General features: G+C 37.6%; 2 protein-coding genes across 4 annotated transcripts in view; both read left to right on the top strand.

The window, feature by feature from the left end:
* Nucleotides 1-376: 376 nt before the first annotated feature.
* LOC107582120 (guanine nucleotide-binding protein-like 1) lies at nt 377-6827 on the top strand. Its single transcript, XM_016267857.1, has 12 exons — nt 377-386; nt 575-857; nt 979-1115; nt 1899-2050; nt 2801-2872; nt 3170-3362; nt 3458-3553; nt 3638-3820; nt 4338-4516; nt 4624-4798; nt 4917-5057; nt 5364-6827. Exons 1-12 carry the CDS (start codon nt 377-379, stop codon nt 5612-5614), a joined length of 1872 nt encoding a protein of 623 aa, XP_016123343.1. The 3' UTR covers nt 5615-6827.
* Nucleotides 6828-16425: 9598 nt separating this feature from the next.
* LOC107582051 (epithelial discoidin domain-containing receptor 1-like) overlaps nt 16426-27600 on the top strand; it is a 47885-nt gene continuing 36710 nt past the window's right edge. For all 3 annotated transcript variants that reach the window (XM_016267760.1, XM_016267761.1, XM_016267759.1), the window contains exon 1: nt 16426-16515. The gene's annotated coding sequence lies outside the window, so the exon portion shown is untranslated. The remainder of the gene's footprint in view (nt 16516-27600) is intronic.

The following is a 27600-nucleotide window of genomic DNA, read 5'->3' as shown; positions in this document are numbered from 1 at the left end:
CTCAGTGTTTTTTATGTTTTACAATAGAAATATCAAAACATCATTAAATCAAGATACATTTACTTGAGTTGCAAATTGAACGTGAAGTCTTGTTTTTTGAAAAAATAAATAATGAGTTTGAATGAGTTTATGCTTAAAACAAGAACAAACATCTGTAAGGAGTATGAAAAAATGTTTTCCCATTAAATTAAGTAGATTTTTCTTAGCCCATTGTATCTTCATTTAAGAATCTTTAGACATTTGCAATGGAAAAGAAGACAAAATACATAGGAAGAACATCACTTTATTGCAGTGTGATCAGAAGGTACAGTAAAAGTTAGGCTTTTTGCTTATTCTAGTGGTTGTAGCCTTTATTTCTAAAATGAATTAAAAAGTAATGGAGATCTGTTGGAAGTTGTCTCTTCAAACTTTGAAGCATTGCTAATAGAAGACATTTGCATTTAGGGACAGTGTAGACTTACTGTGTTCCATTCAATTTATTCCTTGCATTTTTTTTAAATGGTCTTAAATTTACCTTCATAAAACCTGCAGAAACCCTGGATTGGAAGTACACAATGTTTTTCACAGTAAATAGTGTACAATTCAAAAAATAAACAAACAGAAACAAAAAAACCTCAGGAATCATTACTTTGCTTTGGAGCCACATTCAAGAGTCAAGACAGAAAACAGAAACACAAGTTTCTGAATGTGTGTGTGTGTGCAGGAGAAACCGGTTCAAGTCACAGTAGCCGAAATGCCAGTGTGGAGAGAGGACCTGGCAGAGACAGACAGTCGGATACATCAGACAGCGAGACGACAGACATCAGGAGGATCAACCATCAGCCTGGCACCAGAGATGGCAGATATGACCCCAACAGGTGAGTCGGGAGGGACTGGTGAAACAGTCAGTCCAGGCTTGTCTTATTAATTCAGCATGAGATATTTTGGCAGGGGCATGTATCATCCTGTTTGTTAATCTTATAATGGCTTGTTTTGCAGATTCCGTCTGCACTTTGAGAAGGAGAGCAAGGAGGAAGTGGAGAGGAGGAAAAAAATAGCGAGGGAGAAAATCCTGAAGCAGGTGGCAGAAAAGGAACTAGAGATTGATATGAACCAGATCTACCCAGAAGAGAAAGGTATTTATGCAATAGCTTTACTATTTAAAATAATAGTTGTTTTCTACTTTAATATATTTAAAAATGTAATTTATTCCTGTGAATTACCCCAGTCTTCAGTGAAATCATTCTAATAGGCTGATTTGGTGCTCAATTTCTATTTTTTATAAGAATGGGGAAAACAGTATAATATTGCTTAATAGTTTTCTGAAAATCATGTTACATTTTTCAGGATTTTTTTATGAATATAAAAATAAAAATAATTACTTAAAACAGCATTTATTTTGAATAAGAAAACTTTAGTAACATTTTAAATGTCTGTGTTATCACTTTTGATCTATTAAAAAAACAGACTTGCACAAATAGTGATGTGACGTGTAGTCAAGTATGATGTCCCATACTCGGAAATTGTGCTCTGCATTTCACCCATCCAAGTGCGCACACACACCATGAACACACAGCCAGAGCAGTGGGCAGCCATTTTACTCATTCACTCCCCTCGCCTATATTTCCTCCCGTTACTGAGACTCAAACCCACAACCTTTGGGTTACAAGCCCGACTCTCTAACCATTAGGTCACAACTGCCCATCTATTTAATGCATCTTTGCTAAAAAAAAATAATAATAATAATCATACTGACCCCAAACTTTTGAACGGTAATGTATATAATATATGTACTATAATTATGTTACCCATTTTGTCATTGAACTACTAGTAAAAATAACTATTTAGATTTTTACTGTGATATTGGTTTTGGTCCATGTTGTTATGTCTTTCTTCACTTTCATTTTGTCTAATAACAGGACTGAATTTCCCACGGCGGCCCTCATGGCATTACAACATGCAACGAGAGGAGTTACTGCGGAAAGAGGAGAAGTCATTTCTGGAGTATCTGGAGGCTCTTCAGTCCAAGAACCCACCCGGTACCCTCAGCCACTTTGAGCACAATCTCGAGGTGAGGCATGTTCTGTTACAAAACACACAACTGAAGTACTTTGAAAATGTTTTTTTATCAGCAACCAGAATTGAATTGCTGCTGAGTCAATAGCTGTAATGAAATAGCTTTTTTTTATTGCACTTGAGCATGTGTTTGGCCAGACAGTGCTGGAGGCAAACACTATTAAGTGTTCAAATTCACTGGTTTATGAGCCGATGCTTTTCTCAAGCTATGTGACACATAAAACTGTTGCGTTTGCTTAGTACAAAAGGAGCAACACTTTTTCAACAGTAAAATTTATAATACTAATTAATAGGCATATTTAGTTTATTAAAACAGGCTTTATGATTCCTGTTTGTTTATAATAGCCAGCAGACAACAGAAGCACCACAATATAGTGCAGATAATTTTAAGACAAAGCGTTGTTTCTAAGAACTTATGAACTTGCATCTAAATGTTTCAACCACTTAGCTGAGTAGAGTATTGCATCACAGTGAAATCATTGTTTTTAATAGTGTTGGATTAATGTTGCAATAGGAGACCATAAAATGGCTGAGCCAAAAACCTCTCGAGTCATTATTTTACCTAAAGTTGGCCAAAGGACAAAGAACATGTTGGCTAATCCGAAAGAATACGAATAACAGATTAAGGGTTCACTACTGAAATTCAGACAGCCTGAATAGTGTTCTTTCAAATAACAACTATTTAAAAATCAGTTCATTTTAGTTTTATTTCCTACTGCTGACGGACTGACTCTTTCTCTCTCAGACATGGAGGCAGCTGTGGAGAGTAATGGAGATGTCTGATGTCATTCTCCTCATAGTGGATATCAGATACCCAGTAAGTGTGCGACTTTAACGCCTGTTGAAACTTTTAGCAGTTTTCAAAAGATCATCAAAATTGCATAGCCATTACACTAAATGTAGGGAGTGTCAAATTATGCAAACTGACGTAATAAAATCCCCACTAGGTGGGGCCAGAGATTGTATTACATTTAATCTCAGAAAACAGCACTTTTTGTACTGTTATATACATTTTTAGCAAAAGAAGGTTGGTGTGGAAGACACAGTGTATAGTACTCATAGTTGAGTCATCATTGGCGTTCAGTACAAGCAAACATAATCACTCTGTCTGTAGGTGCTGCAGTTTCCTCCTGCTCTGTATCACTACATCACCGGTGAGTTAAAGAAGTACATCATCCTGGTGCTCAATAAGGTGGACTTGTGCCCCTCCCCTCTGGTGTTGGCATGGAAACACTATCTGACTAAACAGTTCCCACACATGCACTGTGTCTGCTTCACCTCGCACCCAGGACAACCCTACAGCACACGTGAGAGAGTCTTTCCAGTATCAGTGCTTTAGCTATAATATGATCAAACAAATAGATAAGAATACAAATGCTTCCTTCATCTGTACTAACTGCAGTTCTACAGAAGAAGAGGATGAGGAAGAAAGTAGGATGGAATGCTGGAGGCCCGATCCACATCATGAGAGCATGTCAGGAGATCACAGCAGGAAGAGGTTAGACGCCTCCTCCCAGACAACAAAATATCAGTACTGGAACACATGGGATTATTAAATGATGATGATGGTTGTTGTTTATAGTGGATTTGAGTAGCTGGGAGAAGAAGATCCAGAGGGATGCTGTTGCCGTTGGAACAGAGGGGGATCAGGCTGATGATGGATCGGAATCTGTGTTGATGGAGCATCATAGTGATGTTGCCATGGAAATGAACAGCCCCACGCAAGAACTTTATAAAGATGGAGTACTGACATTGGGTTGCATAGGTAAAAGCCTGTAACCATGAAATCAAAACTGAGACTATTTTATTATGGAATATTGCAGCATTTATTCCATAAATGATTTATGTTCACATCATTATTTTTAAAAATGAATGTGCCCTCGTAATCTTTAATCAGAAATATTAGCATCCCCCACCTTCGCTTCAATATCTCTTTTCTCATAACGTGCACTGGCTGTGCAATTGCTTCCTTATTGCAACCTGTCGCTCACAGGAGATTAGCAGCAATTTAAAAAATGACAGCAATGGACCAAATCAAGTCCCTTCCTACATTTTTACCCATTCAAGAGGCCATTTCACTTGAAATTAATAGAATTTCCATTTCACAACAATAAAGAAAAGACAATTATAATTTCCATTTCATTCCAAAACTGAAAAAGTATTGTTCTATATCAGTATCACTTTAATATATCTTTTATATGAAGTATCTTCTCTTTGATGCATAAATTGAAATTCATTCATTAGTTTCAAATTCATCTGGAGACTTTTTGCACTTTCTCCAGGTTTTCCTAATGTAGGCAAATCTTCAGTGCTAAACAGTCTGGTTGGCAGGAAGGTCGTGAGTGTGTCCCGAACCCCAGGTCACACTAAATATTTCCAAACGTACTACCTCACTCCCACTGTTAAACTGTGTGATTGTCCTGGGCTTGTCTTCCCTTCCCAAGTGGACAAGCAGCTACAGGTAAAAACTGCATGATACTGTATCATTTATGAAAGTTCAGTCATCCTGTCCGTGTTTTGTTTGTTTATGTTTATGTGTGAGCATGTGTTGTTTATCTTCTCAAACAGATCCTGGCTGGTATATATCCAGTGTCCCAGCTGCAGGAGCCTTACAGTTCAGTAGGATATTTGTGTGAACGGACCAACTTCCTGCCTGTATTAAAGCTGACACATCCGGACCACAGCCCAGAAACCCCACACAACCCCAGCACACAGGACTGGACAGCATGGGACGTGTGTGAAGGTGCTTGTCCTGTTTTGAAATGGCATCATTCAATTCATATTTAACATTCGACTGGAGGAAGAAACTTGGAGAGATGAAAAGTTGTTTTTATTGGTTATGTTTTTCGTGTATTTTTTAGCCTGGGCCGAGAGGAGAGGGTATAAAACTGCTAAGGCGGCCCGTAACGATGCCTATCGAGCAGCCAACAGTCTCCTGCGTTTAGCCATTGATGGACGCATGTGTCTTTGTCTGCAACCACCTGGATACTCTCAGAGTAAAGGTCAGGTCAAACCACTATGGCTCATATCATCCGCCACTCATGACCAGATTTGGTGTTTAAAATTTCGGTGTCTTCAGAATATTGTAGAACTACCATATGTTTTTGGTTTGCCCAATTTTTAATGTCATCTTTATTAGTGCAAACTTGGAAAGACTTTTATAAAAAAGTTTTTTTTCATGGTGAGTTTTATAAATGTTTGCATATTGTTACATTTGTATATTGTTGAATGTTGAGTCTGTATCTGCCATGTAATAACCTGTGAAGATGATATGGCAATAAATTGAAATAAAACAACCATCTCTTCAGATGAATGGGAATCACACCCAGAACTGGCCGAGATCATCGTTCTACAAGGAAGAAAGGATGAAGAGGATGAGTGTGGTGAGAGGGAAGACGACGAAGGTGAATCCAGCTCAGAGCTGGAGGAGGACAACGATCGAGATGCAGATGATGATGAGGATGCTGATGGGGATGATGAAGATGATACCGTGAAGGCTGACAGGAAGGGCCTCACTCTCAACATGTTCAGTGTGCTGGGAGAGAACGAGTGTGCTTGAGGGATGAGATCCTTGTTCATGCATTCCAGGTTTTTTTTATTTATTACTGATCTCTGTATGACTATCTTATTTCAATCTGCAATGTGTCAATCAAAGGACTGTATAAAGTTTTGAATTTAAACGCTACACATTTATTTTGCATTTGACACTCATTATGTGCTTACACAGCCCATTGTATAGACAACGAATCCCCCATTCTACCTATTTTTGCAGGTTTTGTGTTTTTCAGCCTCTCTGTGCCTCTGTATCTTCCCTGCTTTTCATTTATCATCATCAGAAAATTATCAGAATGCTTTGAAACCTTTTGTACCTCCTGCATGCAGCCTTTTCCCTTTTTGAGAGGGCAGAAGGAATGTCTGTACAACCAGTGATTGTACAATCAGTGTTACTAAACAAACATTGATGAGTACAATCGCTGATTTATTGTCAATCTCAAAGCAGTGATGCCAAAGGTCAGGTGAGATCAGAGGTCACTGCTTTGACCTCAAACTGTGAGTTGCCCATGCGAATGTATTTTACCTTCAATGTCAGTACAACAAACCTCTGCATGCAGGGCAGAACCAGCTGTGTTTGAGCATAAGTGATAGAGGCTAGGAACAGGCTGTTGACTTCAGAAGATTATTCTGATAAAGAGAAGATATGGACACTCAAAGCACTTTCTAAAGCAAGAGCCAGCAACCAGCAGTCTTTTATTGTTGAATATTTTCATTTCTGAGCAGATATACGTTTATTATGTGGGTAATGAAGTGAGGCTGTTGTTTAGAGTTGTGGTGGGAGTGAATTTATGCCACAAAATGTTATAGACTATGCAAAGTTTTCAGAGATATCAGAAAAACCTGATACAAGTGTTCCAGTAAATAAAGTGAGATTGGGTAACACACATTGTACGTGCACACTAACACAAGCCACTAAAAGATGTTGGAGTCATGTTGTTCTGGACTAAAAAGTGCATTTGTTAGAGAATGGGTTGGTTTTGCAGAGCTGGAGTTTGTGCACTTTTGCTATAGGACTCAGGTAATGGTGATGATGTGCAGAGATACCGATACAAGGGTGCTGGTTTCCTGCTTTTCAGCCTCCAGTCCTGCATGCCCTTGCTTAGGGATTTCATGTGGGTGTGTCTTTGTTTGTGTGATAGTGTGTGGATCATTCTTTCTTTATTGAAATCTTATTATACTGACAGAAACAGCCCTCTGCAATAAAAACATTCCCCCGACTCTTTGCGATCAGTATTTTTGCATGAGGACAGAGCTACTCTTTACAAACAATGTCAGAATGTAATTGAAAGTATAATGTAGGCAAACATAAATTGAAAGTAACATTTGGACTGGAAATGTATACTTTAAAAATAATCAGAATAGCAAATTAACATCTTATAAAGCAATCACAAAAAATGTCTATAACTTTCATTGGAAAATGGTTTGACATTATACAGTCAAAATTAGATCTATAACATGCATTTACAAAAATAGTTAATTTTCATTTCATGCCAACTTTAACCCTATAAAGCCTGCTGTATCATATTTGATACACAAATTGTGCAATAAAAACATTCCCCCGACTCTTTGCGATCAGTATTTTTGCATGAGGACAGAGCTACTCTTTACAAACAATGTCAGAATGTAATTGAAAGTATAATGTAGGCAAACATAAATTGAAGGTAACATTTGGACTGGAAATGTATACTTTAAAAATAATCAGAATAGCAAATTAACATCTTATAAAGCAATCACAAAAAATGTCTATAACTTTCATTGGAAAATGGTTTGACATTATACAGTCAAAATTAGATCTATAACATGCATTTACAAAACAAATAGTTAATTTTCATTTCATGCCAACTTTAACCCTATAAAGCCTGCTGTATCATATTTGATACACAAATTTCTAAGGCCCCTAAATTATCGACCGATCAAAACTGCTTCAAAACCTCTTGTACACAATCTAGCAAGCAAAAGGCCTTTTAGTGTAATTCTAAAAACGGGGGTTATGATGTAAACGAATTTATGCTGAAATCCTCACGTAGGTTTACCTGATTATCCATACTCTCTTTTTTTCTAGAAAAATCAGGTTAAAATGTATCAAATATGATACATCATGCTTTTGAGGAATGTTTATTTGTGCTTCTCTGTACTCCTCATCATTGTATTGCATTGCATTATATATTTTGCCTACACAATGCAAACTACAGAGCTTTGATTATAAATCTTTGCGTTTACCGTATCATTTTACTAAGGCATATTAATGAGAGATATATAGTGACATGATATTTATATGCATTTTATGTAAGTAGTCTGCTAAATTGTTATAAAGATCTCATTGATTTACAAACTGTCATTGGCCAAATTTCATCTTTTTGGCAGTATAAATATCAGCAACTGCACAGTTGCCCAGTTTTGGCAAGTCAAAAAACGGAGGTGTTTTTGTCCTCCACAAGTGTGAGCTCCATGTTTTGTATCATACTATATGAGCCATAAAAGCCTTAAGTATCAGATATGACACTCAACAAAAAACATATGCAAACTTTTATTTATTTATTTAAGGTTCGTATCTAAAGGTATAATACCTGGTATATATACTGTTCCAAAAACATTTTTGTTTCTGGCTATAAATTAATATGTCAGGCTTTATAAGGTTATAAATAACATTGAAATCTCAACACAAATATGTCTATTTACCACGTTTACATAGAAATACAGTTAAAAAGCTCCAGCGTAGAACGCAAAAACTTGTTCTGTGTGAACCAGCCTTAAAACTGTTAGAAAAGCAACTGGTTACCTCATTTTTCTGAGAGAATGCCTTTTCTAAAAAGCTGTTCTCAAGTTAAAGAGTAGCTGCTTTGAAGAAGCAAAATGTAAGATTTGTTTAAAAATGTTTGCTCGTTAAATAAATATATGCTGCCAGTTAGTGTTTTTCCATAATCTTAATTACTATTATTGTAAAATGTGGAAAATAGTAATCATAAAGATTGAGTAGGTGTGTCCACACTTCTGACTGGTACTAATTATGAGCTTTACAGTAACACACTTAGGAAATGAAACCTTTGACAATCACTGGCCATGAGGTCACATGGCACTGCATCACATCAGCTAAGACATTACTAATCATCATTTCCCAGCTGTAAACACTGCAGCATTATGGAGACAATGAAGCGTTCCTATCTAATTTGATTATTCCACCACAATCAAAAACAAGTCATGTAAAATCCTCCATGTGGATTACATTATTATCCATTTCTAATTAAACTGGGAAAACTATTAAACAGGCTTGTGGTTTCGGGTGTGACTTGGATACGTTACAGTGCCTCACAAGCATAATTTGCTCATAATAACCAACACAAATAATCTTCCCCTCTGTAAAACTGTAAAACACAGCTCACTAATTTCCTGTAGATTGTGTAAAACTATTTGCCTTTGTAACCAAAGTCAGCTTCACGCTACTCTCATATTTCACTCAACCGTGACCTCATAAATTATCCAAATTAAATTCTGTGGTCTATAACAGGAGTCATTGGTCACGCTTGTGCTGACCATATGTGTTGCATTAGTGTAGAGCAGCCTGCTTTTCACATGACGTTCATAACCAGCCTGCAACACCCTTTAAACCACTAATCAACAAAGAGTGTATGAATTAGTCCTATTAAACCAGTCTGGCTTTAAACAGTATAATCAAGGGTCTGGTATTAGTGTGAATCATGGTAAACACACAATAGGTCAGGCAAAGGTTAATCAGAAACCAGACACATACTGTATCTCTAACCTGACTGGCATTAATTTGCTTGTTTAGACATCTGGCGATTTTGCAAACTCTGTTAGCCATACCATTCTTCACATGAAAGGATTTCCCAGTTTAGGATATCTGGCTGATTAAATATCCTCCACAGTAAAATAAAAAATGAAGCTTGTATCTTGAATGATAAATGGAAGTATGGAGTCGTGTGCTTCAGTATCTGAAGGAAATGCAGAGGTGGCATGTGGTCTTCTTGACTTCACAGGCTCTGTATCACCCCCCTTAGGAATGCAAAAGGAACTGATAACACTGGCACAGCAATTCTAGGAATGTCACTGGTCTTGTAGCTCCACAATATTTATGGTTCCAGTGATATTTGACCACATGATGAATTATTTTACAGACATGAGAATGGAATTTTGAAATGGTTATTGGTGTATTCTGTTTGTGGATAAAAAAATATAAGGTCTGTTAACTTGCCTGAAGAGGCTTTCATATTCTACAACATACCACATACATTCTGCTTCTGAGTGAAAAATAAAACAGACAATTTTGAGAAATAAACTCGCAGTTGCATGATATAAAGTCACAGACGCAAATCAATAAATTAAAAATGAAAAGATATAAGTAACGATTATGAAAAATAAACTTGCAATTGCATGATATAAGGTCACAGTGAACAATAAAAAGTTAAAATTGAGAAAAACAGCTGCATTTACCAGAAATAATGTTGCGATTGCAAGATATCACAATTTCGAGAGCTAAACTCGCAGTTGTATATTATAAAGTTACAATTGTGAAAAATAGTCACTTTTACAAGAAATAATGTCACAATTTTAAAATATAAGGCACAACGTGCATAAAATATTTTTTGTTCACTTGCATAAAAATAAAGTCTTCGAGCAATATAAAGTCCCAATTGTGGAAAACAAAAATCATTTTACAATTGTTACAATTACGAGAAATAAACTCACCATTGCTGATATAAAGTCACATTGAGTAATATGCAGAGGCGGACAAAGTACTCAACTCCATTACTTGAGTGATAAGTCACAATTATGAAAAATAAACTCACAACTGTGAAAAATAAAGTTGCAATTTCAGGCTACCAAGTCATATTTAGAGATAAAAAGTCAAAATGTAAAGAAATAACATTGCATTACCTTTGTATATATTACATTTTTTACTGTGAGGTGCCTCTCTGTGTCATACCTCAAACAGGATTCAGCGAATTAGCCTGCAGGTTGGCCTACGAATTGACCACATGATCAAGTCACAATTTTGAAAAAATAAACTCACAAATGTGAAAAATAAAGTTGCAATTTCAGGCTACCAAGTCATATTTAGAGATAAAAAGTCAAAATGTAAAGAAATAACATTGCATTACCTTTGTATATATAAATTGTTTTACTGTGAGGTGCCTCTCTGTGTCATACCTCAAACAGGATTCAGCGAATTAGCCTGCAGGTTGGCCTACGAATTGACCACATGATTGAAGAACTCTAATAAGAGGACCTTACTCAGCTACATAAACAAATTTTGTTCATGATTTTGAGTTTAAAAATGATTTATAGTGTTTATTGTATATATGTGGACAGGAGTTTCCCCTAGACTTATGTCAGTACGCTCAGCACTTCAGGAACACACACACACACACACACGCCGGGGTAATTTATGAGCAGGCAGTTGTTTCTAGTCTGCTTCCGAGCTGGGTGCTGGCGATGGCAGTGAAGTGTATTAGGTGTCCTGTCTTCGAATCTAAACTCTGCTTTCAGTACAGCAAGTCAGAGAGGCCAAACTAAACTGGCACACAATAGTACTGACATAATAAATTAGCATCAAACAGCATTAGGATATATCATTCTTCAAGTGTGTGTTTGTGTGTGTGTGTGTGTGTGTGTGTGAAGGTGGGGGGGGATTTATGGGTGTGACATTGGTAACTGAGGTAGCGGGAGGGATCCATAGCAAGGGAGGGAGAGAAATGGGTAGATTATGTGCTTCAGTAAGGGAATGAGCGGAATGCCAGTTTGTGTTGCTTCCCCGCATTCTGCAGGCTTGACATTGTGAGAGTGATCAGGCCGCTCTGCCCCTCAACAGCTGTGTGTGTGTGTTTGTGTTGGTGGGGAGGGGTGCATACATGTGGACTCATGGGTGTACATATGATCTGCATTTAATTACATAAATCTTATAGATGACATTGGTGAAAGTGAACTATTATAATATGCAATGCTTTGTGTATGCAAACTATTATGTTGGTATTCAAATCCATGTGCATTTCTTTCTCTCAGCTGTGACCTTGCACATAATTTTTTATTTCTAGCATTCAATTAGACTATTCGACCATAACCTGCATTTGTACCTTTCTGCAGAAAACCTGTTTCTGTCCATATGTCTAGGACAAATGCAAATTATTTGTTGTAAGTTGGATGACGTACATTGTGTCACATAAGGTTGTGCAGCAAGCCATTATAAGTATCTGTTGCAATGACGTAATTATAAGTATTTGGACAGAAGGAAATTTTAAAGGGATAGTTCACCCAAAAATTAAAATTAGCCCATGATTTACTCACCCTCAAGCCATCCTATGTGTATATGACTTTCGTCTTTCTGACGAATACAATCAGAGTTATATCAAAAAATGTCCTGGCTCTTCCAAGCTTCATAATGGCAGTGAATGGGTGTTAAGATTTTGAAGTCCAATAAAGTGCATCCATCTATCATAAAGATGCTCCACAAAACTCCGGGGGTTACTATAGGCCTTCTGAAGTAAATCAGAGAGTTTGTGTAAGAAATATATCCATATTTAAAACTTTATAAACGGTAATCTATAGATTCCGCTATCTTTCGAATGTGCCTTCACGAGAGAGTGGTGTTCCAATGGATGATGTATGATGCAGGCGTAGCGTAAGCTCCAGTGAAAAGTGACAAACGTGAAAACGCAGAGGAGAGAGCAAAATATTAGTAGTACAAAACGAGGAATGTCAGAGGATTTTGATTTAAGCCAAGAGGAGACTTGTTTTTTTTTTTTGCTGCATACAAAACTTGGTTCTCGTGAGAATAGCATATTCTCACCGGAGCTTATAGGCTACGCCTACGTCCTACATCATCCGCTGGAACGCCACTCTCTCGTGAATGCCTTTAAATCAGAAGTTTGCCAAAACTAAATTGAAAGCCTGTTTAATTACATAGTGTCCATCATAGTAAACAAGCTTGTATAATTCATACATTTGTTTTTATGTAGTTATACAAAAAATTTAATTTTACAAAAATATTTTATTACATTTTTTAATTAAAATCATTTCACTGATTCTACATGCATTACACATCCTCAGTTTTTAATTTCATTAAAATGTATTAAAATGTTATGCATTACTGGCTTCTCAAGAGGTAAAACTATAACTTATTAGGCACTTTCAACTGTGTCTCTCTTCCCTGTCTTTCTCTCTTTCACTCTAACTAGCTTCACTTTTTTTTTTACCTCCTTCTCCTTTCGGCCACACTTCTTTTTTCCCTCTCCATCCTTCACAGTGAATTCCACACAGGATCAGGCATGCTTTTCATGCTTAGCTGAAGAAAAAAAAACAGACAGAGAGGGAAAGACAAGATTGGAAATTTAGCTGTGGAAGAGATATGTTGAAAAAGTGAAGTGACATGTGACATGTTGCCAAGTATGGTGACCCATACTCAGAATTAGTGCTCTGCATTTACCCATCCAAAGTGCACACACACAGACCGTGAACACACACCCGGAGCAGTGGGCAGCCATTTATGCTGCAGCGCCCGGGGAGCAGTTGGGGGTTCGGTGCCTTGCTCAAGGGCACCTCAGTCGTGGTATTGAAGGTGAAAAAGAGTCATTCACCAAGCGTAACAAAGGGCCTTATCTTCAGGAAGAGAATGAATGAAAGAGAGAGTGAGACAAAGCCAGTGCAAGTAGTGGAAACAAATGAAACAATGTGCAAAGGTCATTGCAACATTACAGGGGGATCACAGGTTGCCAGAGCAACACACAAAGCTAGGCTAGCCAGAGAGACGTAAAAAAGTGAGGGAGTGAAAAACAGAGAGTGGGAAGTGGGAAGAAAGGAGAAGAAGTACAAGAAGTAATCAGGTTATATCACAAGTTAAGCCTGTGGAGGAGGCATTCAATTTTCTAACAAAGTCGAAAAGTTATGGTTCCAGCCTTTTCTTGTGGCAACATGGAAAGCTGAGCTCTTCTCAAGGACGTGCCCTCAGCTTTATTGCTCTGTGCTGAAATGCCCTTCACAGTATTGATTTTCATTATAAAACCTGAAGATTAGTTGAATCACTTGGAACATAAAATTTAACATTGAAATGTCTCCCAACTTTTTTAACCACAGAAGTGCAGACACGGAATCAGTCAGTAATTTAATATTAAGTCATGATGAAATGGAAGTTGCAGCAGGTAATTTCTTCATATTGTGATGTATATCCGAGTGGAATGGATTATAAAAAATAAAAAAGGGCGGGGACTGGGTTCTGTCCATCGATGTTGATTTAGAGGCAGGGTTTAAGCAAACTAAATGATTGGAGAAGTCTGTCATTTCAATGTTAGAATTATGACATTTTGAATAAAAATTACAAGGTCAAACAAAAAACTGAAAAACTGAAACATATGCATGCGTGAATTGTTCACAATAAGACCACTGAGATGCATTTAGAAAATAGGAGTGAATTTCCATTACATGAAGTTAAAAGTTGAGAAACCAAAGTAGCGTCCGTTTTTTTTTTTTATATATTGTGACGTACATCCAGTTCAAGTGGACTAAATGATTGGAGAAGTTCTCCATATGTCACCACCAGAGAGAAATCTGTAATTTTCACTGAACTGTCCAGTTATGACATTTTGATTAGACATTAGGTGAAAACATTTTTTTAAAAATGAACATGCACAGATTAATTGTTCACATTAAGATATATAACATGCACTCAGAAACTAGATAGGGTGAATTTTCTTTACATGCTGACTTTGCAAAGCAAAGTGTGAGGAAAAGAAAAAAGAAGCGGAGGATTTGGGTCAGAACCTTTAACCATTAAAACTGTGAGTTAAAGTTAATCATACTCAAAGTCAAACCAGGCCATGCACAAATGTTCATTCAGCGCAAATAGGACAAAAGAACAAGCTGCTTTCAAAACAAAATTTGAACTGCATGGAACTTGTTCAATTCTTCTAATTTTTTTCTCTTTAAACACATTCTCTCCTTCAACACACCTTTGTTACAGTTTCAAACCTGATGTTAAACAATATCTCTCTCTGTTTTTCCTCAAATATGCTTCACTTCTCTGTGCAAATTCTTTCCATGCCATAAAAAGCAATACCTCCACACATGCTCATGCTCATACACGATGCCTGCGGTCAACAGGCTTTGAGAAACAATATTGACTCGCTAGGTAGACTGCTGTTTCTCTCAGTCCACTATTTACCTCAGTGTTACTGAATGACTGCCAACAACTTTCCAATTCCCATCTCCTTCCAGTGAATGGGCAAGTAGCAACACATAGCTGTGGAATAGCATTTTCACTCACCCACCCTTCTCTACCGGTCTTATTTACCTTTAATATCGCTTTCACTGACTTTAAAGAACCACACCCGTTCATTCTCCTGTATTTGTACATCTGCAGAATTTAGCCAGTGTTTGAACTTTTCAATCTAACAATGTTTCTCCTTCTTATTGCCTCTGAGCTCAGGTTTTAGTCTGTTAACACACCATCTTTACTGTCTTGCCTCAGGACATAATGATATATTGCTGGAGTTTTACTCTGTAATAATGCCATCTTTTAACACTACAAAGGGCTGTTTCTAAACGCTAACATAAAACTCTTGTGGGGAAAAGCCAACAATGTTTAGTTATTAGAAATTTAGCCAATAGCCTACAAGATTTACGGCAGACACCGGAAAGGTTTAACGAGGTAAATCCTGTTGTTTCCTTACCAGCAATATTAAATTTCATATTCAACAAAACTCTCCGTTGCTGTAACACTTAAAAAAAAGTTTCTCAGAGGTAAGGCTCGAGTATCATTTACAGCGGCGCTGCCAGGTCACGGGTTCCTTGCTTTACTCGCTCCGGATTGGTCAATTGCCTCATGAAATATTCAAAGCAGCACCTGATTGAGAGCTGCCATTGGACGCAGCTAGTGCAGTTATGTAAATGAGCACCTGGTCGGGTTTGCAAGCCCTAAGGGGACGAGAAAGAGGTCCAAAGCTAAGCGCTCATGAGCGCGCCGAGATTGAGAAATAAAAAAGGACGTCCGTGTCATTTGCGCTCATAGAGAAAGGTAAATCCTGTTGATTCCTTACCAGCAATATTAAATTTCATATTCAACAAAACTCTCCGTTGCTGTAACACTTAAAAAAAGTTTCTCAGAGGTAAGGCTCGAGTATCATTTACAGCGGCGCTGCCAGGTCACGGGTTCCTTGCTTTACTCGCTCCGGATTGGTCAATTGCCTCATGAAATATTCAAAGCAGCACCTGATTGAGAGCTGCCATTGGACGCAGCTAGTGCAGTTATGTAAATGAGCACCTGGTCGGGTTTGCAAGCCCTAAGGGGACGAGAAAGAGGTCCAAAGCTAAGCGCTCATGAGCGCGCCGAGATTGAGAAATAAAAAAGGACGTCCGTGTCATTTGCGCTCATAGAGAAGTCGGATTTTATAGAACATTCCTAGTTACAAACCTTTTCGAGCGTGGGACGTACAACTTGCCTGCGTTCAGAAACTTTCTGCTCTTGCTTGCTTGACTCGGTTTATTTATTGGTGCATTTGTGGCTTTAAGCACAAAGTCACAAGACTGTGCCAGACTATATTTACCTAGTATAAAAACAAACTAAGCGCTCATGAGCGCGCCGAGATTGAGAGAAGCACAGATTGAGAAATAAAAAAGGACGTCCGTGTCATTTGCGCTCATAGAGAAGTCGGATCTTATAGAACATTCCTAGTTACAAACCTTTTCGAGCGTGGGACGTACAACTTGCCTGCGTTCAGAAACTTTCTGCTCTTGCTTGCTTGACTCGGTTTATTTATTGGTGCATTTGTGGCTTTAAGCACAAAGTCACAAGACTGTGCCAGACTATATTTACCTAGTATAAAAACAACCTGCCAAAGTGAACATCTCGGATTAAAAAGAAGATCAGGCGACACATTTGGAGACGTTTTCGCGTTCTAGGTAAGGGGTCAGAAAATAACTGATAATTGCATACAAGTGTATTTTATGTTTAGTAAGCTGTCAGGCGTTACTTTGTACTATGTCGTTTTTAGTAAATGCACTGTAGATACTCGTATTGCGATTGTCAGTGTTTTTCGACCGCCGCGTGGAAACACATTTGGCTTTCCATTAAACTCTAGTTAGTTGTTTTAGACTCTGCTCAAATGTGTTAAGTCATCGCGCGAGTAAACTTAACCGTCCCTGTCTCGTGCATGGCTGCCAAGAGTCTGTGTGTGTGTGTGTGTGTGTGTGTGTGTGTGTGTGTGAGAGAGAGAGAGAGTGAGTGAGGAGTTTGGACGTCTGCCGCGGTACCGGGAATGCGCTCGGTCTGGTGCGGAGTCGTGCTGTTTGTTTGTGAAGTTGTTTTCACACCCGCTCGACGAATTTAAATGGTTCCTAGTTATGGTTATTATACCTGGAACCAGAGTTCAGTGGCAACATTTATTAGAACAAATACTGAAATGGCTTGAAAACTGCTTTGGGTCATTCTGGTGGTATATTTACCCACCTGTGGCCCCGGTATTACGCGTCAGTTAGTAGCTATGGGCTACTGCAATTTAGCTTTTAACTGTAATTGCAGAACAGTCTCAAAAACACGCTGGTCTGACGAGTCATGGTGTTAAACCAGTAAGATTTATGCAAAGTAGCCTACTTATCAGACCTATATGCACTGATTTACGATAGCTCCTGATGTTTGAACTTATTTAGAATTCAAAATAGTCTATACGTTGCTAATACATCAACTCCGGTTTGAGACTTCAAAGTGAAAGGTACATTTTGGTCACAACTGTTACTAGTGAGATTCAATGGGATAGCAGTGCTTTTGTTTAAAGGGGTCATATGTTTATATATGACAATTTTCATAAAGGGGTCATAATTTTTCCTTTCCCTTTGGAGTGTTACAAGCTCTTGGTGCATAAAGAAGATCTGTAAAGTTGCAAAGACTAAATTCTCAAATCCAAAGAGATATTCTGTATCGTCACATGTGGTTGCCGCAAGCCCGCCGGACGCTCCATCATCGAATCTGCCGGCCGCGCCGTTCTCAAGCCCGCCGGCCTCTGCATACTCTAGGCCGTGGCTCACTCTAGGCCGTGGTGTGTGACGCTTTTTCGTTGTGAAAGCGAAACTACTTTGTTTGGCCTTCCAAAAGAGGACACGACTAGAAATCAGTGGTTAAGTTGTATTTACAACACTGTTCCTGAACAGTTCAACCCAAATATTCAGATGTGTCCAGCGCATTTTATGGAGGACTGTTTCCTGATCCTTTCCCTTTGGAGTGTTACAAGCTCTTGGTGCATAAAGAAGATCTGTAAAGTTGCAAAGACTAAAGTCTCAAATCCAAAGAGATATTCTGTATTGTCACATGTGGTTGCTGCAAGCCCGCCGGATGCTCCATCATCGAATCTGCCGGCCGCGCCGTTCTCAAGCCCGCCGGCCTCTGCATACTCTAGGCCGTGGCTCACTCTAGGCCGTGGTGTGTGACGCTGTGTTTCGTTGTGAAAGCGAAACTACTTTGTTTGGTCTTCCAAAAGAGGACACGACTAGAAATCAGTGGTTAAGTTGTATTTACAACACTGTTCCTGAACAGTTCAACCCAAATATTCCGATGTGTCCAGCGCATGTTATGGAGGACCATTTCCTGATCCTGGTAGAGTAGACTACAATGCCGGCTGTTCTGACTCACAGACTGTAAGTAAGTTTTTTATATTTAAAGAATTTGCCACTGACGATTCAAACGCGAGTTTTTTGGGCAGTGTAGAGTAGCACTTGTTGTTTGACATTTCTCTGATCACAAATGCAGATAGGGCTGGGCAAAAAAAAAATTAGATTTTCGATTCGATATCGATTCTCAAAAGCCGCGAATCTATCTTTTCCAGTATTTATTTCAACACACATTTAAAACTGATCAGATTAACGTGAATCTTATCATTAGTCTTCTCCACTAGATGTCACCCTTATTTACCTCATTCATTCAGCGCTTATCATGGCCATACGCGCAATTCGCAATGCTCAGGTGAAATGCTATATTAATACTATAAATCTGTGGAAGCATTTGATATCACGCATAAGGCGCCATGATTTCCGCAATGAATGAATGGCGGATGGTGCGGCGCACTTTTTTGTTTACTACACACATACTAAAGCACGGATGACGCTCGTGGTGTTTTCAGCTTCTGCTGTCTCACTATATGATGATATGAACACGAATGTCACTTCCAGCTGCTCTAAGAGTCACTTCATTAGCATTTACCGTTTCATATGAGAAATCTACCGTCATATCACATACACAGCAGCTGGAAGTTCTTCACGGCAACCTGTCAAAATAAAAGTTTAGTTTAATGTTCTACTGTCAGAATATATGACTATTGAGCAGTCTTAAGACTCAATGCTACTACTGCTAAAAAATATTAATAAATCTTTATTTTTAAAGGAATAATCACATCTGTTTTCCTTTTAATTTTAACAGTAAACCTCTGTTGTGCAGCACTTTGTTTGCCAAAAAATAAAAGGGTTTAATTTTCATTTGATTAGGATAAATTAAATTAATGTTTTATGCCTTCATCTGATTACCAGAAAAATTAAGAAAATTTTCTAGGGCCCTATTATTGTTTAAAAAAGGACCCTATACAAAAAAAAGAATGGGTTTAAAATACAGACATGTGGTTCTTAATTTCTTTTTATTAATTCACCATTTGTAAACTGATGTTTACTGTTAATTTTTTAGAAATATCAATAACATTTGTATTGAAACTATATTCACTGAATGTAATTTTTAAAAAATCGAGAATCGAATCGAGAGCTTGCGAATCAAAATCAAATCAAATCGGGACATCTGAATCGATACCCAGCCCTAGTTTTCAGTAAATTGTGGTAGGGCACTGCAGTTGATCTTACTTATTTTGATCTAATTTAATTAAGTGTGTGTGTACAGGTTTATATATCCTAGTGGGGACTTAAACCTGACCGATGAGAAATCGATGCGTTTCAGAAAGGCGTGGCATAGAGGAGAAACAATAATGTACAGTATGTGGAAAATAATGTAATAATGTGAACCTTAAACTGCATAAACTAATTTCATTACACCAAATACACAAAATAATGTTCTTTTTAGCAGCATCATATGACCCCTTTAAGCTCTCTTTTACAGCCACTCTAGAGCTTGTTTGAGTGGGAATGTGGCGTCCAGTTGTAACAATCAGATGTGTAGCATAGTAATTTGTGAGTATTTTAAGTTTTGGTGATTTGGTGGCTTTCATTCATTCGTTTTGTACGATTTATCAAACACCTCACTAACTGTTAGGTTAGGTGTGGACCTTCATGCTTGCTTTATTCTAAAAATTGTATGTTTCCATACAAATCACATCATACAAATTCATATGAAATTGCCACCTCGTAAAGTAGTTAGGTTTTCTCTTGAGACCTGGTTGGGTTGTTGTGACCAGGGCCGCATTAAGACCTCAATGGGCCCCGGGGCTATGACTTACTGCAGGGCCCCCGTCACAATAATGATATAGCTTAACATAGGATTTTTATCCAATCAAAGTTTCATAATTCTTGTTACCAATTCCAATATCAAGACTCAATGCTACTACTGCTAAAAAATATTAATAAATCTTTATTTTTAAAGGAATAATCACATCTGTTTTCCTTTTAATTTTAACAGTAAACCTCTGTTGTGCAGCACTTTGTTTGCCAAAAAATAAAAGGGTTTAATTTTCATTTGATTAGGATAAATTAAATTAATGTTTTATGCCTTCATCTGATTACCAGAAAAATTAAGAAAATTTTCTAGGGCCCTATTATTGTTTAAAAAAGGACCCTATACAAAAAAAAGAATGGGTTTAAAATACAGACATGTGGTTCTTAATTTCTTTTTATTGATTCACCATTTGTAAACTGATGTTTACTGTTAATTTTTTAGAAATATCAATAACATTTGTATTGAAACTATATTCACTGAATGTAATTTTTAAAAAATCGAGAATCGAATCGAGAGCTTGCGAATCGAAATCGAATCGAATCGAATCGGGACATCTGAATCGATACCCAGCCCTAAATGCAGACATGGTTTCATGTTACACTCCGGCCGGACAGCACAGGGCATCACAATATGGTAAGGGTAGTAACATTTCCGTCACATGCTTGAGGTATTCGGCCAATCACAATGCACTGGATAGCTGGCCAATCACAGCACACCTCGCTTTTTCAGACCGATGAGCTTTGTAAAAATCGATGCGTTTCAGAAAGGCGTGGCATAGAGGAGAAACAATAATGTACAGTATGTGGAAAATAATGTGTTTTTTTAACCTTAAACTGCATAAACTAATTTCATTACACCAAATACACAAAATAATGTTCTTTTTAGCAGCATCATATGACCCCTTTAAGCTCTCTTTTACAGCCACTCTAGAGCTTGTTTGAGTGGGAATGTGGCGTCCAGTTGTAACAATCAGATGTGTAGCATAGTAATTTGTGAGTATTTTAAGTTTTGGTGATTTGGTGGCTTTCATTCATTCGTTTTGTACGATTTATCAAACACCTCACTAACTGTTAGGTTAGGTGTGGACCTTCATGCTTGCTTTATTCTAAAAATTGTATGTTTCCATACAAATCACATCATACAAATTCATATGAAATTGCCACCTCGTAAAGTAGTTAGGTTTTCTCTTGAGACCTGGTTGGGTTGTTGTGACCAGGGCCGCATTAAGACCTCAATGGGCCCCGGGGCTATGACTTACTGCAGGGCCCCCGTCACAATAATGATATAGCTTAACATAGGATTTTTATCCAATCAAAGTTTCATAATTCTTGTTACCAATTCCAATATCCCAAAAAAAAAAAAAATACTAGCCTATGTAAAAACAAACTTACTGAAGACAAGTAAACAGTCATGAATTACAATAGAACAAAGAAATATTTGGAACAATACTGGTAACCAAACACTGTCTGTTCCCCCATGACTTCCATAGTATGGAAAGAAAAAAAAACTATTGGAGTCAACAGGGACCATGAAACTTTCTGGTGGTTACGAATATTCTTCAAAATATCTTATTTTATGTTGAGGAGAACAAAGAAATGCATACAGGTTCAGAACAACTTGAAACGGAGTAAATTATGACAGTATTTACATTTTTGGGTGAACTATATCCCTTTAAAATCTCATCATATAGTGCCAGGATCGCATAATAGCCAACTAGTGCACCTGCTTTATCTTTAACTATTAACATTCATTTAAGACACAAATAACTGTGTTGACGAGGAGGTAGGCATTTTGACATATATGTGTATTCGAACGTTTAAACACAAGGCGCGAAAAATAACTCTTGGTTTAGTCAGGCGCTGTACGAGCAAGTATCGCGCGCATTTGCCAAAATGAATTCTGTCCCACTGCTTAATGTCCCTGAACAGTTAAATTAGTTTTTAAACCAAAATGCTTAAAATGCGTTTAAATGAAAAGCTTACATCATGACGCGCAAAATGAATTTCTCAACCCATAAGCGAATATACTAGCCCTATAGAGTTTGTTCAAACACAAAAAGCAACATCTATCAAGTTAATAATCAAACTAACCTAAAATCTGTGGGTACGATGACGCTGTGTTTTTATCTGCTCCATGTGTCCGGTCCATTTGCGGTTCCACAACTCCCACTCCATCATCAGCTTTAGTAATATAAATTAGCTGTGGATTTTAGTGACTAACTCATGTTTTCCCCTCTCTCGTCATTTTCATCTCACTATTTGTTTTTATTAGAATAGTTGACATTTTTACGTATCGAAGATTGTTCTTTGCATGACCATTTCTAGATTACACCAGAATGAAGTGAAGAGAGGTGAATACAGACATTAGGCACAGCGATCACCTGATAGATAGGCTGTATGCGTGCACAGTTTGTTCAAAAGTAAAATATATAATAAATGCATTTTATTGGTAAAACAAATTCAAATGTGACGTTTTAATCTCTAATGGTAATGCATGGAATTTACGGAAAACTCCACTAAATAATAGCGCTAAAAAGTGAGGGGCGTGGTGGGTTTTTTGCGATCGGCGCTACCGATGTCCGTCAATCTACTCCACAGCCAATCACGGTCCCCGGGGCTTCAGCCCCGCCTAGCCCAATGGTTAATGCGGCCGTGGTTGTGACCCTTTCTGTGCCAGAGGTGACCTCAGACCACCATAAGACAGGAGAGCAACTTTAAACTGTGTGCAATAAGGACACTGCAGCCTTTCAAAGTGTCTAGATTACTAAACATACAAAAAAAGCATGTAAATGAACTTTTGCATTAAAAAGTAGAATTAATTTTCTGATGAAGCAGAGAAGGAACATTACCATGATAACCATAGTACCACAGCTATGGGATTTCATTCAGACAATGTCAGAATATAAAAAACACTGGGTGTTTCAGTGAAGGTTTTTTTTTTTTTTTTTGTAGTTTCTGAACAGGCAAAAGAAAATGCAGTGTATGGGCAAAAGCAATGAATAGATGCTAATAAATGCACCATGAAGCTGAAAATTCCCCATCCCCCTTTTCTGTCTTCTCTCTCATCCCCCTTTTCTATCTTCTCTCTCTCTCTCTCTCTCTCTCTCTCTCTCTTTCTGTTTAAAATGGGTTTTGGAGATGTGTGAATAAAGACACAATGAAAAGTGCTCTGAATTGTGGTGTGTCACTAAGGGAGGGGGCTGAGTGCCAAGAGGGGTACAGTGTGTGTGTGTGTGGGGGCAAACACACTCCACAAACATCGCTGAGGAGGTCGAGAGCATTCATCTGGGCAGTGAGGGTTTTATTATGAGGTTGTTTGTGGAGAACTCACCCAAGAACTCTTCGCTCGGTCATTATCCCAGGGAGGTTTGGCTTTACTTGAATACAAAGAACTAGGCTATAAAATGCTTTTCTTTGCATTTCACCTCATTCTTGATGTGTGCATTTGTGTGTTTAAGCTCACAATGAATTGTTTTTTATGCATGTCTTAAACAGTTTTTTTGTCTCCACACTTGTATGTCTGTAAAGAGCTGGGTAATCTGACTAGCGTGTGGTGGGTGATGATAGAGGGATCAAAGGAGAATTGAAAGAGAAAGGGAGAGACAAGGGTTGCATACCGAATGGAAATGTCCTTTCAGTTGGAACTAACATCAGACGGTTTTATTTCATCTATTAAATTGTCTTATGACACACCCTATACTTCTCTCTTTCTCTCTCTCTGTCTCGCTTTCTTTTTTCTCTCTCAGTCCATATACTTTCGATGCTGCAATTTGGCCTCCTGAGCAATCTGTTTTACGTCATATCACATTCTGTTTACCTCCTGTCTTCCATCACTGTCTGTCTCCATCTTGATGTTGAGGTAGCTGTAAATCATTTAGCCTACCCAACATCCATCTGTCCGTCCGTCACATATCACTGTATCTTCAGTCTCTTTTGTCAGCTCCTTTAGAGTGCTGTGGGTGTTTGTGTGTACATGAAAAATGTCTAAAACCATTTTTTTAAATAATGTGAACTCCTATAGAGTCAAATAGACAAAAGCTGTATATCAGGGGTGTCCAAACCTCTACCTGGAGGGCCACTGTCCTGCAGAGTTTAGCTCCAACCCTAATTCAACACGCTCAAACCAGTTAACCAAGGTCTTCAGACTCACTAGAAACTAATGGCGCTTTTCCACTGCATGGTACGGCACGGTACGGCTCGGTACGGTTCATTTTTGGGGGGTTTTCCACTGTGTACAGTACCTGGTACTTTTTTTAGTACCACCTCGGTTGAGGTTCCAAGTGAACCGTACCGTTACCAAAACGTAACGTGTAAACTCTGCTGATCACGGATTGGCCAGAGAGAATCGTCACTACCTGTGTCACTGAACTTGCGACAAACACAACAGAACCGCTAGATTTAAATCGGCACAGCCAGCGTAGGATCAAGCGCAACTGTTTTGAACAAGCGCGCCTTTTTTAACAACCAAAAAAGTGGCTGTTTTGTTGTCTGTTGAGGAAGTACAGACGTTCCTCTCGTTGATGGCAGAGGAGCGGATCCAGCAAGAGCTTGATGGGGTGATGCAGAATGAAAAGTTTTTCAGGAGTCGCGGCATAGAGGCGGCACAACTATAACGACATGTGAATAATCCCGCCCACTTTAAAGCGGTACGTGAAACGCAAACCGATCCGTGCCGTGCCGAGTTGTTCCACGCAGTGGAAAAGCGCCATAAGTGTGTTGGAGCTAAACTTTGCTAGACATTGGCCGCAGACAATTGGACACCCTTACTGTACATGTTCACCCGATTCGCTCCCACTTACAGACACACCTGTTTTTCATCTCAGGATTTCAACCTAAAGATTTAAAGGTACATTTTCAAGGTTGATGGTGCTGTAGATTCTGCCTGTTTTATTGATTTGTCATACTCTTTATTATGTGCTGTTCATGTATTTTATTATTTATGCATAACCCTTATGTTACAGTCTAGATCACTGAATAACAGTGTTCATAGATTCTTGGCCTGTATGTACAGTGTTACATTCTGAAAAGCTGCATGAATCACTCTTACATAAGGGTTCTGCATTCATTAATGACTGACATGAGGGGGTAACCATAATGTGAAACATTACAGCCAGATCTGCACACAGAACTGCAGGGAGAGCAACAAACTAAAGTGTTATTCAGATTGATTTATACTGGAAGAAATTATACATCATCCAGTGGACAAGCTGTTTATATTATGTAGTTTGAATAGTGAAGAAACAACTCATTAGCATGTCCTCTTGGTACATTTCACAGGTGTATGAATTAGGGATGTCAATTTTCGATCATTTCCATGATCGATCATTGTAATAACACAGGATTAACTCCGCAATAACGCAGTAGCACAGTAATAACACAGTAATAACACAGTAATAACACATTAAAAACACCGTAATAACACAGCAATAAAAAAGGAATAACAGAAATAATTCAGTAATAACACGACTAACGCAGTAATAACACAGAAATAACACTGTAATAACACGAATCACACAGGAATAACAGAAATAACACCTTAATAACACATTAATAACACATTAATAACACAGGGTTAACACAGAAATAACTCAGTAATAGCAGAAATAACAGGAATAACATAGTAATAACAGAAATAACACAGGAACTACACAGGAATAACACAGGCACAACTCAGTAATAACACCGGAATAACACATTAATAACACAGTAATAACAGGAATAACAGGAATAACACAGGAATAACACAGGAATAACATTAATAACACAGCAATAACAAAGGAATAACACAATAAAACAAAATACTTTTCACTCCACTACATTTTCAATTACGATAATTTACTTTTAATTTTAAGTTTTTTGTTCGGCAGCCGTAGCTGCCAGTGATTTACCTTTTTTTTTACAGATTTTTCCTAGATTATTACAATGAAGCACTAAATGTTCTACAGAGAAACACTGTTATTTTACAAATCATTACAATCAAAAACCTTCAATAAAGTGTCAAAGCATGCTCAAGATGGAAAATTAACAGTTTTATTTGGAAGACAAAATACAAAGTCTGTACAAATGCCATATAAAATTTTAATTTTACATTTCATTTTTTTTTAAGAAATACAGCACAATTACATTTAAAATACTGTACTGATGAAGAACATAGAACAGTTTAATCAAAATGTTGAATTAAATATATTCAACTTAAAGGACAAGTTCACTTCCAGAATGAATATTTCCTGATAATGTACTCACCCCATGTAAGCCAATGTAATCCATGTTACTCAGTCAAAAAGAAATTAAAGTTTTTGAGGAAAACATTCCAGGATTTTTCTCCATACAATTTGGGCCTTCAACCCATTGGGTCCCATTGAAATCCACTATATGGAGAAAAATCCTGGAATGTTTTCCTCAAAAACCTTAATTTTTTTCAACAGAAAAAAGAAAGACATGAACATTTTGGATGACATGGGGGTGAGTAAATTATCAGGAATTTTTTATTCTGGAATTGATCTACTCCTTTAAAACTGAAGAAATACAAAACCGATATATATATACACAAGATTGATTCTGACAAAAAGTTTTATTATTCAGATGTAAATGTATAATTATCAATTAATTCTTCATAAACGGTTCTTCAGAACCCCCAGGAAGAATTCAATAACTAAAAATTGCATTTCTATCTTATCAGTTAGGGTTACTCTCATGATGAGGTCAATTTTACCTTTGAGAGAAAGAAACAATTTGTGCTGTTTGCAGATAGCTTTGTATCTTGTATTTTCCACATAAGTTTTATATGAATCCACAATATTCTACTGACTCCTGTGGGCTCCATATACAGTGGTGTCCAAAATTATTAGAACACTAGTATTTTCACCAGCTAAAAAATGGTTTTAACTCGGTTATTTCTATCTTTTGCTGTAGTGTGTCAGTAGAATGACATGGGGGTGAGTAAATTATCAGGAATTTTTTATTCTGGAATTGAACTACTCCTTTAAAACTGAAGAAATACAAAACCGATATATATATATACACAAGATTGATTCTGAAAAAAAGTTTTATTATTCAGATGTAAATGTATAATTATCAATTAATTCTTCATAAACGGTTCTTCAGAACCCCCAGGAAGAATTCAATAACTAAAAATTGCATTTCTATCTTATCAGTTAGGGTTACTCTCATGATGAGGTCAATTTTACCTTTGAGAGAAAGAAACAATTTGTGCTGTTTGCAGATAGCTTTGTATCTTGTATTTTCCACATAAGTTTTATATGAATCCACAATATTCTACTGACTCCTGTGGGCTCCATATACAGTGGTGTCCAAAATTATTAGAACACTAGTATTTTCACCAGCTAAAAAATGGTTTTAACTCGGTTATTTCTATCTTTTGCTGTAGTGTGTCAGTAGAAAATATCAGTTTACATTTCCAAACATTCATTTTGCCATTAATTGTAATAATCCAGTGAGATTATTACAATTAATTATTACAATTATTACACGTCCCTAGCGCCACACCCCCCCCCCCCCCCCCCCCCCCCCCCCCCGCCCTTCACTCGAATACACCAAGCGACCCAC

The sequence above is a fragment of the Sinocyclocheilus grahami genome, unplaced genomic scaffold, assembly GCF_001515645.1.
Source record: "Sinocyclocheilus grahami isolate Dianchi unplaced genomic scaffold, SAMN03320097.WGS_v1.1 scaffold40.1, whole genome shotgun sequence".
NCBI lineage: Eukaryota > Metazoa > Chordata > Actinopteri > Cypriniformes > Cyprinidae > Sinocyclocheilus > Sinocyclocheilus grahami.
The sequence above is the reverse complement of the archived record's forward strand: the minus strand, read 5'-3'. Positions and strand labels throughout refer to the sequence as shown.